Source organism: Poecilia formosa, unplaced genomic scaffold (assembly GCF_000485575.1).
Source record: "Poecilia formosa unplaced genomic scaffold, Poecilia_formosa-5.1.2 Scaffold216, whole genome shotgun sequence".
NCBI lineage: Eukaryota > Metazoa > Chordata > Actinopteri > Cyprinodontiformes > Poeciliidae > Poecilia > Poecilia formosa.
In genome coordinates, this window is record NW_006800155.1 from 1,020,092 (window position 1) to 1,039,659 (window position 19,568).

The 19,568-nt window shown below is 43.6% G+C and overlaps 2 protein-coding genes and 1 long non-coding RNA gene across 8 annotated transcripts in view; all 3 read right to left on the bottom strand.

The window, feature by feature from the left end:
• On the bottom strand, nt 1–2,376 carry LOC103149018 (uncharacterized). Of its 2 annotated transcripts, none has more exons than XM_007568029.2 (2): nt 2,307–2,376; nt 1–1,524 (listed from the first exon to the last, which is right to left on the bottom strand). In XM_007568029.2, exon 2 carries the CDS (start codon nt 1,385–1,387, stop codon nt 719–721), a length of 669 nt encoding a protein of 222 aa, XP_007568091.1. In that variant the 5' UTR covers nt 1,388–1,524; nt 2,307–2,376; the 3' UTR covers nt 1–718. The 2 variants fall into 2 exon arrangements, with proteins under 2 accessions (XP_007568091.1, XP_016535107.1); XM_016679621.1 differs by having other exon boundaries at nt 1–1,399; nt 2,307–2,333.
• Nucleotides 2,377–2,771: 395 nt separating this feature from the next.
• kif11 (kinesin family member 11) lies at nt 2,772–12,698 on the bottom strand. Of its 3 annotated transcripts, XM_016679610.1 has the most exons (28): nt 12,504–12,698; nt 12,198–12,312; nt 11,591–11,720; nt 11,408–11,505; nt 10,464–10,542; nt 10,211–10,396; nt 10,010–10,134; nt 9,267–9,357; nt 9,050–9,195; nt 8,876–8,972; nt 8,710–8,805; nt 8,530–8,618; nt 7,826–7,892; nt 7,041–7,114; nt 6,852–6,966; nt 6,018–6,089; nt 5,809–5,944; nt 5,564–5,736; nt 5,358–5,483; nt 4,975–5,133; nt 4,737–4,876; nt 4,487–4,647; nt 4,288–4,406; nt 3,985–4,207; nt 3,353–3,507; nt 3,177–3,287; nt 2,964–3,103; nt 2,772–2,783 (listed from the first exon to the last, which is right to left on the bottom strand). In XM_016679610.1, exons 2-27 carry the CDS (start codon nt 12,269–12,271, stop codon nt 2,990–2,992), a joined length of 3,156 nt encoding a protein of 1,051 aa, XP_016535096.1. In that variant the 5' UTR covers nt 12,272–12,312; nt 12,504–12,698; the 3' UTR covers nt 2,772–2,783; nt 2,964–2,989. The 3 variants fall into 3 exon arrangements, with proteins under 3 accessions (XP_016535096.1, XP_016535097.1, XP_007568092.1); XM_016679611.1 differs by lacking the exon at nt 2,772–2,783 and having other exon boundaries at nt 2,874–3,103; nt 4,975–5,130; XM_007568030.2 differs by lacking the exon at nt 2,772–2,783 and having other exon boundaries at nt 2,874–3,103.
• Nucleotides 12,699–13,380: 682 nt separating this feature from the next.
• The window catches only part of LOC107838155 (uncharacterized), a 7,955-nt gene continuing 1,767 nt past the window's right edge, over nt 13,381–19,568 (bottom strand). For all 3 annotated transcript variants that reach the window (XR_001664208.1, XR_001664207.1, XR_001664206.1), the window contains 3 exons: nt 18,798–19,009; nt 14,828–14,929; nt 13,381–14,692 (listed from right to left, as the gene is read on the bottom strand). This is a non-coding gene — a long non-coding RNA (uncharacterized LOC107838155). The remainder of the gene's footprint in view (nt 14,693–14,827; nt 14,930–18,797; nt 19,010–19,568) is intronic.

The following is a 19,568-nucleotide window of genomic DNA, read 5'->3' on the forward strand; positions in this document are numbered from 1 at the left end:
TTTGATTTCATTTGCTGTTTAATTATGATATAGTGCATGCTACATAATGACGCTGTACATGTTATTTGAATATATCTTAAAGACATGCAGAAAGTAAAGGCATTTGTATTTAGAAACATGCAAAGTAAAGCATGATAGGAGGAAAGTACTTTTGATTAACATTAAACCTTATGTGTAAAAATAAATCAGTAAAAAGGGGAAATAAACACATGAATAATTTATGTTAGAAGGGGAAACTGATGTTAAATGTTAGCCACCGGCACGCAGATTCATGGGTAGCACAGAAAGTTAGAACACCTGTTCTGGACCTGCGGCTGCGCGGACTAACTTCATCTTAACACCAAAAATAGAAACATTATCCACGCAGGACTTTCTTTGGGCTGAAAGAAAATGAGAGTTTCCTCCAAAGCAACTCAAGTCCATTTCTTTATGTTTCTAAATCACAAATGCACATAACACTTGTAGTAAAGAACAGCTCACTTTGACTTTCATGTGTTTTCCATCTTTGAACAGCTTAGAATCAGAAAACGTCCCAGACTCGTTCATGGTTTCGTTCTGGTCAGTCACATTTACAAAGCTTCACACCTGGGGATGAACAAAGAAAGCAACAATAACTGGGATGAGAGATTAATATTTTCATTCCAGGTTGTATATATAAAGATGTTGTGTTATTGGAGTTTCATGTTCGGTGAGTGATGGTTAATGGGTTAAGTGATCCTCAGTCTGAAACATTTGAGAAAGAATTGACCAAAAGTCTGAGAAAGGAGGAGGATTTCCTGTGGAAGGGGTTCACTGCCGGGTCGCTGTCCTTCTCACTGAATGGGTTCTTCACTTTGCAGGTGATGGTTTGGAAGCTCCAAGTCTCTTGAGAAATGGTGATCACCTTTTCCCCCTCCTCCCACTCTCCAGCTTCTCCTTTCTTCCAGAAGTACTGGACGGGTTCGGCTTCGTTTAAGTCGACCCAACAAGTCAGGGTGCATTCAGTGGAACTGCGATGGCACGTCAGAGGCCTCATGATGACTTCAACAGGGTAGTCGTCCAGCTTCCTGACCCCCACAGCGTTATAGCTGACAGGAAGGACCCTGTTGTTGATCTCCACCGTGAACAGCCCGCCGTCAGATTGACTCATGTTGCTGATGGTCAGTACTCCGGTGGTCAGATTCACGTTTGTTCGGCCTTTTAAGTCACCCAGATATTCCAGAGGAATCGAATCCTTTATGTATTCAGCTACAATGTTCCCTTTATGCTTCCAGGTGATGTTGGTGATCTCACCAGAGAACGCTGGGTTGAGATCCAGATTCCCGCCGATCTCAAAGTAAGTAACGTCCTGAGCCACGACCGGCAGCGCCAGGAGAGTCAGGAGGGAGAGAGCAGCCGTCGGAGCCATGATGGAGCGGTTCTGCAGAGTAAACAGCCTTTATCTCAGCTGCAAATATCAACGTTTCACCAGAAGAGCTCCACGCCTTCTGGCTCTGCTCCGTTCCCATCTGGTGGATCCGTTTTCAGGACCACTACTGCCACATGCTGGATGCAGACAGTCAAATATAAATATACTCTCTAAAATATCATTGCTCTTAATAAATTATATTTCTAAACTTCTTTAGCTTTTACTTCCAAATAACTTTTGCTGTAACATACAGTTCAGATGTTTGTCTACAAGAATTAATGCTTTTTTTAAAATAAATGTAAATGTTCAGTTAAACTTTTCAATGCTGGCTGAAGGACTTCAGTATTTTTACTTTAGCGTCTTCAGCATTAAAACCATCTCTGTTAACTACACCTGTCATTCTTCCTGGTTTCCCAAAACACAGAATTACAATTTTAACCAAGGTTTATTTCTATTTAGCTCATTCATTTAAGAAAAGGTTTTTATAATTATGGACTATGGACACGTAAAGAAAGCATTTAAGTTGATTATCAATTATCTGTGAAGTAGCTCAGTTGCAAAAAACTGACTCCTGACCTAAAGTCTCTTTTTGGTGTAATCTCCGTTTTAGCGTAAATTATATTTTATTAACTCCAGTTTTAGCATAAATTCACATTTTGGTTTAATTTCTAGTTTATAATAAATTTGATTACAACATAACTTCCATTTTAGCATAAAACTCTTTAGCGAACACCAATAACTGAAATTGTGCCTCAGTATAAATTGTTTAGCTGCTTGTTAGCATAGCCATAAGAGAATTTATGCTAACTGATGCTCAGACCAAAATTTCTAGAAGACAAAATTACATTTTTGCTTAAATTAGATCTTAGCATAAATTCTGTTTTTACATAAACTTATGAATAACTTGTAGAATACATACCTGGCAATACATGGAGCTGCCTCAGAGAGAAGCCGACATATTTAACTTCTTCCGATCAGTGACGTCCATGTTTCGCTATGAAGCTTACCGGAAGTTGACTAAACAACCGTCCTGCGCTGCTGAGAGAGCCGAACCGAACCGAGCCGAACCAGCCCGCTGTTAATTCAATGATTGGAAGTGTGACTAACAGACCGAGCAGCTTCCTTCACTTCCTCCGCTGCCATTGCTAAAACTACAGGCTGACAACAAAACTAAAGCAGCGCAGAAAACCAACGTCATCGTTCATAACTCAGTCTGGTCACTGATTGGGCCAGAAGAAAATTTAGCAAAAGAAATCAAAACCAGTCTTTGATGTATTTAATATTCAAAAATTACCCAAGATGGGCAAAAGTATTAAGCCAAGTTAAAATGTTGGTATTTTAAAAAACAAAATAAAATCAGGAGGAAAAAAAGTCCAAATCCATTTCAGTCGATAAACTGCAGAGTTGTGTCTGATGATCTTTTGGTTGCAACAAGCATCAGTGAAGTTACTGCAGTCTAAAAACATTTAACAGACTTTAAAGTGTCTCAGTGTAAAATGATTCATGTTTTATTTCACAATAATAAAAAACAAGCAGAAATGTTTATTTTACACACGTGAAATATTAGATGACAGACGATAAAAACTGAAGTGTGCGGCTGGTTCAGTTCTGGCAGCGCAGCGGCAGCCGGGACTTCATCGGAGAGGCCTGGCCTTCGCTGTCCGCCATTTTGGACCTGGACAGAACCTTCGTCTCCTTCCTGCTGCCCTTCTTCTGCTGCGATGGGATCAGAGCAGAACGTTAGGCGGCGGCCCGGTTCCCCTCGGCGGCCCGGTTCCCCTGAACTCACCTTGAAGAAAGGAAGCCGCTTGCTCTCGTTGAAGACGAGGTTCTCGTCGACGAAGGGCGGCTCGGCGGCCAGGCTCTCGCTGCAGGAGCTGAAGTCGTCCTCTAGGGAGTCCTGCAGACAAACCGGGTCAGAACCAAGACATGCTCACAGAACCAGCTCACAGTCAGGGAGCTCACCTGGTCAACCTGGCTCTGCTTGTCGTCCTCTGGGCCTTCATCCTCCTCCTCCTCCTCCTCCTGCCTCATCCTCAGGGCCTCCAGCAGCTCGCTGCGGCTGCCGCTCTTCTTCAGAACCCTGGGATAAACAAACTCCCGGCGCTGAGGAGTCAGACCTGGAGGCAGCAGAACCGGGTCAGCAAAGAACACATTTACCTGAAACCCATCCGATGACATCAGCAGATGATGACATCATCAGCTAATTAAAGTGTCACTTAATTTTAAAAACAAGAGTTTTACTTGATCTCTTTTTAACAAGTAAAAAATAAACAGGAAACAAAAATAAATCACTTGTGAATATTATGTTTAGTAAGAAAAACTAAATTATTCATGAACATTAAAATTAAAAATTTTATGAAATAAAAAATTAAAAACAAAAATTACATTATAAATTAAATAATTTTACTGATGAATAATTTGATCAATAAAAAAACAAAAAAGACACTAAAATAAAAATTGTTAAAAAATAATAATACCAAATAAAGAAATAAATAATTACTTAAAATAAAAACAGTAAATAATAATAAAAATGTTATAGTTGTTCTGTTCTGGTAGTCCAGAACCCGGTCCGGTTCCGGTCCGTTCTTCCTCACCAGTAGGAACGTCCTGCTGCAGCTCGTCCCGCAGGAAGCTTCGGACCAGCTGCCGACCCGCCTCCACCTGCTCCTGCAGCTCCGCCCGCTGCCGCTCCAGAACCGCCCGGTCCGAACCCGTCTGCTCCTGCAGAGCCGTCAGAACCCGCCGGTTCTCCTCCTGCCGGCCGCTCAGGTCCGCCTCGGCGGCCCGAAGCCGCTCAGCGCCCCGGGTCTCCACGCCCTGAACACGGGTTGGTTAGCAGGAGCAGAACCCAAAAGAACCCAGCAGAACCCGGCCTGTGGTCCGGTTTAACGCTGTACCTGATGGAGACTCTGGGCCTCCTCTGCCAGCTGCTCCATCAGAACCAGCTGGTCCTGGGCCCGGTGGGCCGCCTGCTCCCTGGTTCTGGAGGTCCACTCTGCGTCCCGGTCCACCAGACCTGCAGCAGAACATCATCATCATCACCACCTTCATCTCCACCCAGAGGGGGCGGGGCATCACAGGAGGCGGTACCGGTACCTGACACGGCGCCGTGGAGGTCCGAACAGCGGCCGCTCATCTCCTCCAGCAGAACCCGGTTCTGTTGGGCCGCCTGGTGCAGCGAAGAGGCCAGAGAGGAAGAGGAGGAGAGCAGACGCTCCGCCTGCGACGAAGAACGCTGCTCCACCGCGTCGCAGCGGCTGCAGGGAGGAAGAGGAGGATGATGAAGAGGAGGCACACGGTGAGGAAGAGGAGGGTGAGGAGGAGGAAGAGCATCATGAGCTCTGACCTGCTGAGGTTCTGCTGCAGCGCCTCAACCGGGCCCTGCAGGGTTCTGGAGGCCGCCTGCAGCTCGCTGTAGTGCTGCTGGGTTTCCATGGTAACCAGGTTCAGCTGGTCCTGCAGGAACTGGATGGCCCGGTTCATCCCCTGGCAGGAACACGACCAGAACAGAGTTCAGCCGGACCCAAACCCCAACAGAACCCCCCCGGACTCCTACTGGTTCTGACAGAACCGGGCCGGCTCACCTGCTGGTGCTGCTGCTGGGCCCGTTGGATCTGCTGCTGCAGCCGCTCCTGCTCCTCCTGGAGCGCGCTCAGTCCGGTCCGGGCCTCCTGACGCAGCGCCGCCAGGTCCAGAACCAGACCGCTGAGGAAGACTCCGGTCTCCTTCATCGCCTCCACCTGCTGGGGATCGGGTCGGGTCGGGAGGTCAGGGGTCATCAGCCGGTTCAGATAAACGTTAAACTCTCAGATTTCTGGTCGTTAAAGTTTCAGCTGCTGATTTTCTGAATAATGAAGTTTTAACTTTTAAAACCATCTTTTCTTTAACATAAATCACTGTTGGGTCACCCGGTGCCACCCAGTCTTCCTCTGATCAGAACCGGGTCTGAATCCAGGTTTGGACCCACCTGGTTGGCCAGATCCCGCTGCGTCTCCATGGAAACCTGCAGGGTGTCGCCGAGCTCCCTGATGGCGGTCAGACCCGGCAGCGTCCGAACGGCCAGAACGTCCTGCACCTCCTGCTGGTGCTCCTCCTGAACCAGAACCAGAACCAGCGGGTCAGAGTCAGAACCAGGACCGCCAGAACCAGAACCAGAACCAGAACTCTGCTCACCAGCAGCTGCAGCAGAGCCTCCCTCTGCTCCCGGGTCAGCGCCTCGTGCCGCTCCACCTTCTCCCGGCAGCGGGCGGCGCCGTCCGCCACCAGCGCCTGGACTCCGCCCACCAGCGTCTCCACGGCGACCAGGGCACCCCGCAGCGTGGCCTCGTTCCCCACCAGCAGGCCATCTGGACGACAGAGGCAGACATGAGCCCGCAGAACCCCGGCCGGCCCGGTTCTGGACGCAGAGCGCCACCTACCGACGGCGTGGGCGTAGCCGGTCAGCATGCGGGCCTGGGCGGCGCCGTGCTGCTGCACGCTGCGCTGCATGCTGCTGAAGGCGCCGTCCATCCTCTGGGAGAAGCTCTGCTGCATCTGCATGTTGTGCTGCTCCACCTGCAGGACCAGACGACCCGGTTAGACCCGGTCAGAACCAGAACCGGCTCCCTCACTGGCCCACGAGGCCCACCTTGGTCTTGCGGTCCAGCTTGGCGTGGAGACCCGACACGTCGCTGGTGCTCTCACCGACGGCGCTCAGCAGCTGCAGGCGGAGTCAGAAAATAATAAACCAGTTTTAAGGTTTGGAGATAAAAACATCAGGAATTAAAATAAAAAGTTTCAGTTCCACTTCATCCCTGCTGGAGCTTTTCTACATGAACAGGATCTGAGATATATGTAAAGTTATAGTCAAACACTAATATAGATTTCAATAACTTTCTTCCACATGTACAAATATAAGCCAACCTTTCTTCCAATAACAGATCAATAAGTCATTGATCCATTAGGAATAAATATTTATTACACTGAAACATTTCAAAGTTTTCTGGCTTCCAGCAAAAATCAGTCATTTTAAATAACCGACCTAAAATAAACATTTGATCCAAATTAACTTCAGACATAAAAACACATGTTTGCATGTCTATCTTTGTGGGGACTTTCCATCGACTTCCATTCATTCCTCCAACTTCACACTAACCTGAACCACAACTCACCTAAATCTGACCTCTGACCCAAAAACAGCCTTTCCTCTTGTGGGTCCCCACAATGCAATATGTGTCAGGAACATGGTCCCCATAAGGTATTACAATCAACACACACACACACACACACACACACACACGCCCCATTAGCTGTAAATAAAATATTCCCAAATTCAGGCTTTTAATCAAATGTCAGATTGCATTTAACTGTGGGCATTAAAACTCCACTGTTTGGTATTAAAGTATTTTTTCCAAGCCTTGACTGACTGATTTTCATCGCCATAGCAACCTGAGCCCCGGCAGCGACAGGTGAAGCTGCGTACCTGTCCAGCGGCGCTGTACAGCGACTCGTGGACCGAGCTGAGCTCTGAGCAGATGAACTCCTCCTCCACCAGCTTCTCCTTGGTCTTCTCCAGATGCCTGCTGGTCTCCTCCAGTCTGGAACCAGAACCAGAACTGTGAGAGCCCGGCTGATAAAGGCGGGGCTCCAACGCTACGCGGAGCGGCTCTACCTCTGCTGCTTCTCATCCAGGTCCATGCTGCACTGCTCCAGCCGGCTCTTACTGTCCAGGAACAGATCGTTCACCTGCAGGGAGCAGAATAAAACCAAGACGTTTTAATAAAAGGAACGGCTGGACGAGAATGGTTACATTTATCTGTTTACAGCTTTTCTAATAAAAACACCAACCCGTTTTAAATCACCAGAATATACAAGTCAAGATCATTTCCTGAAGTGTACATTGCCTTCTTTCTGATTGGCTGCCATTCAAATTCACCACAAGCGCAACAAGTTTCCAATGAGACATAAGAGAAAAGAATATTTTACTGTCTGTGGGATCCTGACCCGTCCTCTGGACCGAGTCGGTTCCTGACCCGTCCTCTGGACCGAGCATCAGACAACCGCTAGCTGTCAAACTTTCCTACACATAAACTTCAACAAGAAAGTTTAATAATGTTCAGCTTCTGTCGCCCCCAAACGCAAAAAAAAAAAAAAGCTAGCAGGGCTGTATTAGCAGCTAGTTAGCGGTAGCCTCAACAAAGAGGTTCAACTAAAACTTTTTTCCCACAGAAAAGTCAGAAGACAAAACAAACTATAAAGGAGATTTAGATGAAATCATCCTGTCAAGATAAAAAATAAAACCAGTGAGTAAAATATTAAAGACCAACTTACATTTAGTTTTATGAATTTTAGACAAGGACACATGAATTCGCTAGCTGCTAACATTCATTAACGAGCAGCTCCAATCTGAACTGCCGGGGTCGTGACCTCTTGCTGGGAGACGGACAGAGCAGATACCTTCTTGAGCTCCTCCTCCATCATGGCGATCTGCTCCTCCTGGGCCGTGATCTGGGTCATCATGCTCCTGCAGGACAGAACCGGGTCACATCAAGCCGCTAAAAGCTTCCATTGATTATTGGAACCAAACTTTTCCCTTTCAGTCCGACTCATTCAGATTCATCAGAACTCAAAACGATCCCGCCTGAAATTTTCCATTAAACTGGTTAAAAACATTCAGCGATGCCAACTCCCACCTGCAGGTGGCAGCATTTCATCCCATTTGTGCTGCTGCCTGACTCGATGTGGCGAGTAACAAAAAAACAACAGATTTTTAAGTCTTACAGTCTAAAAATGTCTCTAATCTTATTTCTATTTAGAGATTCTGGACTGAATGTAATGAGGGAGAAATACCTGGAATTCCTGGAAATGTTTTGGAAACATTTCCAGGAAAGATTCTGCTGCTTTGATCTCAGTGGAGCTTTATGTTCAATAAAGTGAAGATCATAAGCTTCTGCTTCTACCCAGCATTTCTTTTCAGTCTACACTTTGTTCTCACCATTCAGAGGAATTTAAAGATCGTTTTTCTATTTCTGTACTAGTTTTGTCACCATTGAGTTTCTTTATGAACTTGTGCATGGAAAAGTAAAATAATGAAACAATAAATATTGAGGACAGGAATCTGTAAATGAGTGAACACTTCCTCAGGACTCGGCTGAACTCACTCGTAGTTCTCTGATGAAAGGTAAACGCCGTTTTTGTCTCGGGTGGCGGCCAGGTCCCGTTTGAGCCGCTCGATCTCCTCCGTGTATTCCTGACAGGACAGAGAAAAAGCTCCAGATTTTCCAGAACAAGAAACGATGTGACGGATAAATCAGGAAACGATGGCGGCTCCACAGCGCCACCTTGATCAGCGTCCTCTTGGTGAGCTTCTGGTTGACCTCGGGTTTGTTCATGATGTTCTTGGCTCGGCTGGCGTACTCCAGCGTGCTCAGCGTCTCCTGCAGGCAGCAGCGGTCGGGTGAGATATCTCAGAACCGGGTTCGGGTCGCGGTCGGAACCGGGTCTTACCTCCAGGTTGCTGGAGGACGGCGACACGGTGGCGATGATGGAGGTCTTGGTGCGTCCGCCCAGCGAGTCCTGCAGGATCCTGGTGAGTTTGGACTCTCTGTGGGAGAACCGGACCTGGAGTTAAACCCAGACCAGCTGCTGGTTCTGCCAGGCCCGGTTCTGTGTGCGGCCCACCTGTACGGGACGTGAGGCCTCTTCTCCACCAGGGCGGTGATGACCCGGCCCAGCGTCAGCAGCGACTGGTTGATGTTCCCGGCCTCGCGGGCCCGCTTGTCCACGGCTCCGGAGCGGCCGATGTTCTCGCTACCGGCGAGGTCCACCTGGACAGAAGCGGGTCGGGTCAGTACAGGTGCTTGGCCGGGTCCCTGACCCGGTCTGGGCGGTTCCTCACCAGGTTGAGCTTGCCGATCTTCACCAGCTCCTCGCCGTCCAGGGTGATCTCCTTCATGTGGATGGTGACGGAGAACACGGAGTGGGAGCGGCTGCAGAGACAGAACCGGTTCTGAAGGCGGCGCCGACCCAGTCAGACATTTATCAAAGTTTGGGTTTTTCCCTCCAACCAGCCGGTTTCCATTCAGAGCAACGTTGGCGCGCCCAGGGCGGCCATCTTGTTCTACAGCTTTTATTTATTTGGACCTTCAGCTCTTCAATAGAATATTAATGTCTGCTTACAGTTCATTTTATTTTATTAATTATGTGAATAAAAGTCATAAATGAATATCAATATTACCAGAACAACATTAGTAAGTTTAGTTCTGGTACCAGAACAACATTAAGAGAATAAAACAGTAACTTTGTGAGAACTGCAGCATGAAAACCAACAAAAAGTTAAAATGAGGAATGTTGAAGTTACACTTCAGTATAAATAATAAAAATAAGTAGTTAATATTTTTCTAATGCATCAGTATTAGCAGTTTGAAATGATTATGTCAATTTGAAGGAAAAAACAAACTGAGGTTCACATCAGATTTTAAAGCCGTTTTCTGGTAAAACTGAGTTTATTCTGCTAATATGATGATAATCTCATAATTAAACAGTTTGTAATGTGAAAAAGTTACTTTTTAAAAATATTATCTTTTTTTGGGAGAGAAAAAAAACAAAGTTAAAAATCTAAACTGTGGTCGCCATGGAAACCTGGAGTAGGCGTTCATCAGGGTGGAGGCGGTGCGCCTCTTGGCCGCTCCTCGCTCCAGGATCTGGTAAACCTCGTCCTTGTTGTGGACCACCACCTCCTCCAGCCCCTTCACCACCACGCCGCGCTGCAGCACACACAGGGCCGGGTCAGGGACCAGAACCAGGACCGGAACCAGAACCAGCGCAGTCAGAAGCTCCCACCTTGTTGCGCGGGTCGTCGAACAGCTGCAGGCGCTCGTTGACGTCCTCGGTGGGGCTCAGCAGGTCGAACAGCTCCTCGTTGTAGATCTCCAGCAGAGAAACCTTGACGGAGAACTCGGTGCCGTTCTCGCTGAGCTTCTCGAAGATCTGGTGCAGCGTCCGGGGAATGATGCCGGCCAGCGGGTCCTGGAGAACCGCAGGGGGTCAGGCCGCTGAGCGGAGCGCTGCCGACAGGGTCAAAGGTCAAACTCACCTCCTCCCAGGTGAACTGCGCGTTCGGAGTGCGCTCCCCCTCCATGGTGAAGGTCTTCCCGGTTCCTGTCTGACCGTAGCTGCAGAGCAAACAGGAAGTGGATCAGAACTCGACTCAAACAAGAAAACTCAAAAACTTTAAGGTTTGTTTACAAATCTTGGAGATAAAAACTCAAAACAAACTGAAAAAAAAAACAAAAAAAAAAAACAACAACATGGTTTCAATTCACCGTTATACAATTTATCAGTGTAAATATTCTGCAGCAGAAATTATGTAAAATAAATAGACACGTTTTCAAATGTCTCACATCTTTACAACGATGTTCTTTTGTAGATGGAACAAAAACTGAGGAGTAAATTTCTGAGATGAATTTAAAAATTTCTGATAATTTTGATGATTTTCTCATTTTTCCTCAATAATCCCTGTACAGTGGCTCTAGCACAGCATCACACCCCGTGTCAAAGAACAAAACATTAATTTAGCAAAAAAAAAATCTCTCTATTATAATAAGGTTTAAAATATAAACCAACCTTTTATTTCAATAACAGATCAATTAGTCATTAATCCTTCAGGAATAATTAATATTTCAATCTAAACAAATCATGTTAAGGTGAATGACCTCAACATTAAAGTAAACGCTTAAGCAAAAATACTAAGAAATCACAGAATAATAATAATAATAATTTTGGTATTTTTAAGAGACATAAGAAAAAAAGTTTCACTTTAGACAGCAAAAGAAATGTGGCTTTTATGTGTAAAAGTATTAAATAATGTTTTCCAATTTAAGATTTTAATCAAATGTTCGGCTGCATGTTACAACCAAACTGCAGTTTGAAAATCCAGCACCTTCCAAACCTTGAAAACACCTGACTTAAATTCAAGCATTTTCCAGGATCCCTGTTGTGTCTACTGAGCAGATCGGGAGGAAACCAGAGGCGACTCACGCAAACACGGTGCAGTTATATCCCATAATGACCTCGTCCAGGATGGGGCACACCACGCTGCGGTACACGTCGATCTGCTTCGCAGCCGGGCCGAAAACCTGGAGAAAATAAACGTTCCCTATGAGAGACCCAGTTTACCTCCTGGTTCTGACCGGGCCACAGGGGTTCTGACCGGGTTCTGACCATGTCGAAGGTGTAGGTCTTCCTGGAGGACTTGTCGTTCACGCCGCCAGTCCTGACCAGCACCTCCTTCCTGCTCTGGTCGCAGTCGATAACTCCGTAAGACGCCCTGTGCTCCATGGTGTTGAAAGGCCTGAAACAGGAAGCAGAACCAAATAACAGGAAGTTCCTGCAGAATCAAACTCATTTATTATTGGTTACATTTAATATAGAGAAAAACACTGCATCTTTCCTCAGATAACAACCAGACAGAGATTTAAAGAGGAGAAACAAAAGCAAATGAGGTGGATTAGCAGAGCTACCTAACAACTGATGTCATCCAGGACATGTTGCTGTAAATATACAGCAACATGTCCTGCTGCTGTATATTTGCTGTCCTGTTTGTTCTGAAGGAACAAACAGGACAGATGATATCCTGTTTGAAGAGTCATGAGATGGTAAAACGGAAAAAGACTTCAGTCAGAGGCTTTTTGATTCGCTGCAAGATTGACTGCTACTGGAGATTCTTCGTGCGCCGCATCACCACCATCCACAACGACTCTCTGAAGAAACTTGGATAATTTCTGTCAGGATAAATAGATCTTTGCTTTTACCCGATTTTCTGTCTTACCTGCACCGGACCACCACCTGGATGTTGCGGCCCTTCTCCTCTCGCCTCCCTCCGGTACCGTTAGTGGAAGCCATGGTGGCCGCAGAGAGAAGCGCCTCTCCGCGGGTCTGAGAGCCTGCGGACGCCGTTAAAGCTCCGGTTAGCAGACAGCCACAGACCGAAAGGACCGCAGAAAACCTCACAGCGATGTTTTGTAACCGGAAGAAACCATTAAACGCAGAATAAACCCCCCGCTGTTTGAAATCTGCCGGTAAAGATTAGCGTCTTTTCCGGCAAAATGAGCCGTTAAAACTCAGAGTAACTCACCGAGTGAAGGAGTGTTTTCTCCTTCTGTGCCGCTATAAAATCTTGCGATGTATTTCCCAACAGCTTAAATAAGTAAAATGTCGGTAATCAGTTTTTAATTCCTCCTCCGGGTCCTCGGAAAGAACTCAGAGAAAACTCCTATGGCGCTCAGAGCCAGAACTTCAAACTGTACTTTTAAAGTTTAACCCACCAATAGCAGTGCAGCAACGGACAAACAAATGACACGATTGGTCGGAAAGAACACGTGACTCCTTCAGCGTAGAGCATCACGGGAGTTGAGGAAATAAAGTACAACACTGACTCCACTAGATGGCGACATTATTCTGAAAACGGCTAAATGAACTTTCAATTTAATTTCCGCATAAAATATGACACAAAGGGGTTACATCGGTTGATTTAGCGAGCTTATTTTAGCATCAAAACTTTATAAGAAAATACATATTTAAAATGTTATCAGTTTTACTTGTTTAAAGATTAAATATTTAGTAAATGCTCACATTTTGATATCTACTGTTTATTTTCTATACATCTCTAGAAAATAGTTATTTTATTCTCCGTAACAAGAAAAGGCTTGCTAATCTGAGCTTTCTTATTCATTCAATTTTAAGTCAGATCAAATCTGGGTTTTGAATAGACCCAAGACTTTGTATTACAGACGTAAGTCAAGCAAAAGTTGTACTCAAGTGAAAGCAAAATGTAACAAGTGAGTAAAAACTGAGAAACTGATCAAGATACCTGATTTAAGATTTAAAATGATTTAATCTGATTTAATCTGACAGACTAAAATGTGTTGTTGGAGTTTAAAGACTAAATCAAAACAAAAATATAACAAAATTATAAAATAATAAATTCAAACAGCAGAACTGCCTCAGCGCACAGAAAATAACACGGAAACAAAGATGGTATACCAACAGGAGGTCTCACTTCAACGTAAACTGTAGATCTGTATCTGGTTCATTTTTGGTTAAAATATGTTTGTTCTTTATTCAGTAAATTTACCCACAGTGGATAAAACAGCCAGAAACTTTAGTCAAACATACTTCATAATCATATCTGAGCATCAAAACCTCATCAAACAGTTAACAGCTGTGAAAACCAGGAACAACCATGACATTTTGAAGAGCACCATAATAAAAAAATCAACACACATCAAAATGTTGGTCAGTGTTTCATTTATTCTGGTTCAAAAGCAGCTGGGTTCAGCATTGATTTACAGGAACTCAGTGTTTCAGCAGGTCTTCAGTTTTCTGGAAGCTTATTCCAGATTTATGGTCCATAGAAGCTGAATGCTGTTTCTATATGTTTAGTTCTGCTTCTGGATCTGGTTGGTCAGAGCAGAACCAGAACCAGAACCAGAACCAGAGCGGTCTGAAGGTTGATCCAACAGCAGCAGATCTTCAATGTGTCCTGGAAACGTTCTCCAGCTGATGGAAGGCCGACTTTGTAACTGTCTTTATGTGTCTGTGAAGGTCCAGGGTTCAGCCTGATCTCTGGTTCCTAACTGTAACAACTGAAACTGTGTAGGTCCTGAAACCATCCCCTGCCATGACTCCTCCTCCTCCGTGCTCCACTGAAATCTTTAGTTTGTCGTTAACATCGTTTTCGTTTTTTCAGGAAGATCTTTAGGTTTTTAGAAAGTAAATTTCTTCTTTGCATTAACGTTAAATCTGTGTCTCTGACTTCATATCAACATGAGTTAGAGTCTGCTGAATGTGTCATGATGACCTTTAAGGTTCTTTTAGCATACTGCAGCCTGCTTCCAGGGTGGATTTGCTTTAACTAGGCCAGGCCTGAAGGAAGATGGTGAACGTTTTCCGTCCAGCAGAAAGGCTGATTTTAGGTTGCAGGAGGTTCCAGTCTGAGGTCCGCCTCATTTCCATAACTATTCTAACTGCGAGGGTGGCAGCAAACTGAGGTGGGAACGGCATTGTTCCCTCCCTCCCACTCGTTCCCGGCCTCTCCGAGTCTTTTTGTGATCGGCGGCCCACTCGGGACCCGGATGGACCCTCTTTTCCCCCCGTCCTGCCGGGCCGAGCCGCAGATCCAGAGATCCAGAGGAGCGGGTAACTTCTGGGCGACGAAGAGGAGCTCCTCGTCTTCCTCTCCTGAAGCCTTCGTCTTCTCTCAGGCGACCCAAAAGCGGTGAGTCCGTCCAGAACTGATCTTTTCTCACGTTTGGGTCAGAAAACCTTCAAGTGGAGGAGAAAGAAAACAGCAGCAGATTTCATCACTGAGACTAAATGAGATTCATTTGTTCTGAAATCTGCAGGAAATCATCTGAATCTGCAAAGTTCAGTTTGGTGGCAGAAAATGAAAAATGTAACCTGGAGGTTTGGTTTTTAGTTCGTTTCTGCAGCTTCATGGTGACTCTTTTGGTTGAAAACACGGAGGAATGCTGCTTTCTGTGTTTTCAGGTTCGATGAAAGCTGCAGAAAAATTCAGACAAGAAGCAGAAAAAATCTGGAATAATCTGTTTTCCTTCAGGAACTCTGGAAATCTTTATCACCATCTAAATGAGTTGCTTTTGTGTTTGGAGAAGATTCGTTTCTTTGTTTTCCAAGTCAAACTCATAAATGTTATTTTCATGTGGAATCAGTTTTGATCCTTTATCTAAAATGAAAAAAGGAAATAAAACATTAGATTATCATTTTTAGCTGCTGATTCTCACTCCAAAGACAAAAGGAGGAGATCAGAAACCTGCATTTCAGAGAAAGTCTTGGCTTCAGCTTAAAGTCAAAACTGGAACATTTGTGTAAAAATTCACCTCCAGTTCATTAATTTTAAATGATCTTAAACTAAAAGTGGATAAAATATAATAAAAAGCATAAATTCTTCAGACTTTGGAGGCTTTTTTGCTTTCATGGAGTAAAAAGACGAGGACAAAGCTGCACATGTTCTCTTTTTACAGAAATGAAGCTTCAAAATGCAACAAAATTAATATTTTAAGTTTTCCTGGATTTTTTAAAAAGTGTTTTCACATTTCTGTTACAGATTTAACAACTTGGAGCCTTTAAAGGAAACTTAACCTGCAAAGTTTCTTCATCTTTTCTTTAATGGCCGAAAAACATAAGAAAGTTTTATTGGAGTTTAGTTCAAAATCAGAGATTTTGAACTAAACTCCAGTTCAAAATCTGGACTGGAGTTTAGTTTAACCTCTAAACGATTAATAAATGATTATTTCATGACAAATAATCCAAAAACAAGTTTTTATACTTTGTGTTTTGAAAAGATTTTTTTGCTTCTTTTTTATCATCTTTATTAATTTGAAGCTCAAATTTGAGATCAAAATGTTGATCTGATGTCAGCTGGAAGATTTTTACTTAAAATCCACTTTTTAGTTTTTGATTTTTAAACCTTAATATGAATAAATGAAAACCTGGAAATCATTTTAGCATTTGGTTCAAAAAAGAAAACTGGAAGTTCATTGAATGAAAACATTAATTCATAAATCATCTTACAGGTTATTTAATTTGTTCAATCATAAAAATGGAAGAATGAAAATTAAAAGGAAGAAATTTTTTAGGTTTTTTAGGTTTTAATTGCTTCAAGTTTAATGAATTGGAATGGAAATGCAGGAGGACGACAGAGAGCCTTCATCACTAAACCCAGAAGAAAATATGTTTTATTGTTTGATTTTTGATTCATTTTCTTTGCATTTTCATCCAAACTGGAGAGAAACGGATCAACATGGACCGTCGGCACGTTTTTCCTTCAGTTTCTCTCATTTTGTTTGGGAAACAACAGATTAAGCTTCTGCAGGGCAACAAGAACATTTTTACATTTCCTTTAAGTTTCAATTAATGAAACAATACGAGACGCTTACAAACAAATAAAATTTAACTTGAATAAAAATGATTTTCATGATTATTCACTTATTTTGAAGTCATGTTTTGTGTTTTTGTCAGTTTAATCCGGTTTAAACTGAAACATTTTAAATGTTTTGTTCAAAATGAAAAATCCCAGGAAAGACAAAAGAAAGTTAAAACGTGGAAACGGAGGAGAAAGTTGCAGAACAGATTAAACAGATTAATGTGAACATGAAGCTCTAAATGCATCATTAAGCCTCGTGTTTCTAGATTTGACCTTTAGATCCAGTTTTTCAGTGAAACCTTTAAATGAACCTTTTACTTTTATTGTTTCTGCTTCACGACGTCTTTATGGGCTGAAACACAAAGAGACTCATTTACCCTGCAGGTTTTAGTGTTTAGATTGAATTAAAGCAGAACCAAATAAAAAAACAGAAAAATCATCAGTTACTGTCTGAAAATGAAACGTTTCATCATTAATGAAACTTCATTTGCAGGAATTTTATGCTGTAAATCAGACAAAAATATTAAATATTTAGTTAATTATGGAGAAATGTTCATTTGGTTTTTATTTATTTATTTAGTTATGATTAAATAAAAATCATGAACATGAAAAAGTAAATATTCCACATAAACAGGAGATTCAGAGAGGAAATAAATCCCTCACATTTTCTGCTTTGTTCTTTTATTGTTTTAGAGATAAAAATTAAAACTTTATCAACATAAAATAAGTTTATTTCATATATTCATGATCTGGCAGTAGAAAGATGATAAAACAATGTCTGCAGATTTTTAACTGCAGACATAAATGTGTAAATAATAGATTTGGACCAGAAATCCACAAAAAGACATTTTGATCAATTTCTAGATTAAACGGAAAAAGAAGCAAAAAAGTGAAGAAAAATCTGAAAAATTCAGGGAAAAGAGAGAAATATTTTAAAATACAAATTTTAAAGGTATAGAATTTTAAAATAGATTTTAAATCTATATTAAAAATAGATTTTTTATATAACCTATTAAAAATATAAATGATTATACTTTTATCTGATTTGTTGTTTTCCGTGTTCATTTTATTTCTCTCTTTTTTGTTTTTCCCAGATTCATTTTTCTTTTGGTAGTTAAAACAAAAGTTTGTGCAACTTTAAATGTAAGTTTAAAAAAAGACATTTATGTTGAACTTAGAAAGAATCTGAAATTTAAACACTTAAAAAGTGTCAGAAATGCCTTAAAGTAAAAACACGACTTTAGCTCAAAACTTTTGTCCATAAAAGAGACAAAAAATTTTCTGTTTCAAACCAAACTGATGAATATTTTGTGTTTTTGGGTCTTAAAACTAGAGTTTGTTCTGTTTTCTCCACCAACTATCATGATAAGAGCAGCTGGGCCATCAGGACTCCTCTGGTTCTTTGTTCTGACCCGTCAGAACCAAATGGACCCGTCAGAACCAGAGTCTGTTTAGAGGTTAATAATCCGGGCCTGGTTCTGGTTCTGAAGCCTCTCATTCATGCAGATCCTCCGATCTATCATCCGACCCCCAGCAGTCAATACCCTCACATGAATATGCAACCAGAGTCGATCAGCAACGATCCGACTCCACTGGTCCACTGAACACCAGGAATAATCCAGGAAAACCGGGAATGAACTAGGACTAAACCAGTTTAACAACCAAGCAGTAAACCAGAGAAATAATCCAGGACCTAAAACTAAAGCAGGTTTTCCCTCCACTGAGTCACCAACTCCTACAGCTTCGGCTCTGAATCCACGCAGGGAAGCTGCTTCTAAAAAAGGCCGGAATGACTTCAGATGACGATCCGACCCACAAATAAGGATCTGTTTTCATTTTATGAAGGTTCAGATCTGATGGTGATAAAGAACTGGGAACATCTCTGGGCTTTATACATGAGGTCAAGCTGAGGCCTCAAAGGTCACGGCGGCTCGGACAGCTGCTGCAGGTTCCACCTTAAAACCTGCAGTTTGCTGCGTTTGTCTGTTTTTCTGTCTGTAAAAATGTTAAAGGGGCAGCAGGCGGAGAGCTGCGGCCGAAGATGAAGACAAAGATCCATATTAACAAAAACCCCAAGATGACAGATGATTAATCGGCGCGGCGGGCTCTGCCGGGCCGCCGGACCCCCGGCTGACACCCAGAGCCGCTCCACACAAAACCACAAACCCCCCAGAGCCCCGGCGGCCCGCAGGAGCGTGGGCGAAGGGTGGACACAGGGCGCCGTCCCCACGGAGACGCGGCGCGCTGGCGCACGGAGAGCGGAAAATAAAGATGGGCTGCAGCAGAATCTGACAGGAACAGGAGCTGAGATCCAGTTAGTTTGCTGCAGAGCAACCGGAGTGTGTGGGAGGGTTTACACGTCAGATCGGGTGTGTTTTCTGACTCCATTCACTGCACTCTGAGTGTGTGTGTGTGTGTGTGTGTGTGTGTGTGTGTGTGTGTGTGTGTGTATGTGTGTGTGTGTGTGTGTGTGTGTGCTGCTACCAAACCCCCATCTGCCACGGGGTGGGCGGCTCGCCACACAGCGACAATGCACGGCAACATTTTTGGATCTGTGGGCGTTGAAAGGCTGCAGAGTCCTCCTGCTCTCAGATTCAGCACAAACAGAGCAGAGCGAACTGGAGGCACGAGGAACATTTCTCCTGTTTAAATCTGAACGGTGCGGCGTGCCGATGTGGCTCCTTACATTTGACCTGCTGAAATAAAACAAGAAGGAAACAATAAAAGTCCTCCAGTCAAATGAGATCAGAACTTTCTGACCAACATGCAGAACTTCAGCTGTGAAACACGGCGGTGGCAGCATCATGCTATGGAAACCTGCAAGATTTCTCTTAAGTTTGTTTTTTTTTGGTGGTTTTTCTCTTTTTTGGTCATTTTTGTGTAATAAGTAATTATTCTATATAATACTAACATGCAGTTATGGTGTTATGGGATGAGCTTTAGATCAGGGTACCTAAAGTGTGGCTCGGGGCCATTTGTGGCCCTCAGAATGATTCTGAGTGGAACTGCGGTTCTGACAGCACTGGTTCTGGTTCTGCTACACTACATTTTAATGTCACAACAAAACCTTTAGACATAAAATATTTAACATCAAAGATGACCTGAGAAAAATCAAACTGCAGTTTTAAAATAATGATTTAATGGTGAGGAGGAGATCCAGGGGAGACCAGGACCTGATGGATGGATGGATGGATGGATGGATGGATGGATGGATGGATGGATGGATGGATGACCGGATGGATGGATGGATGGATG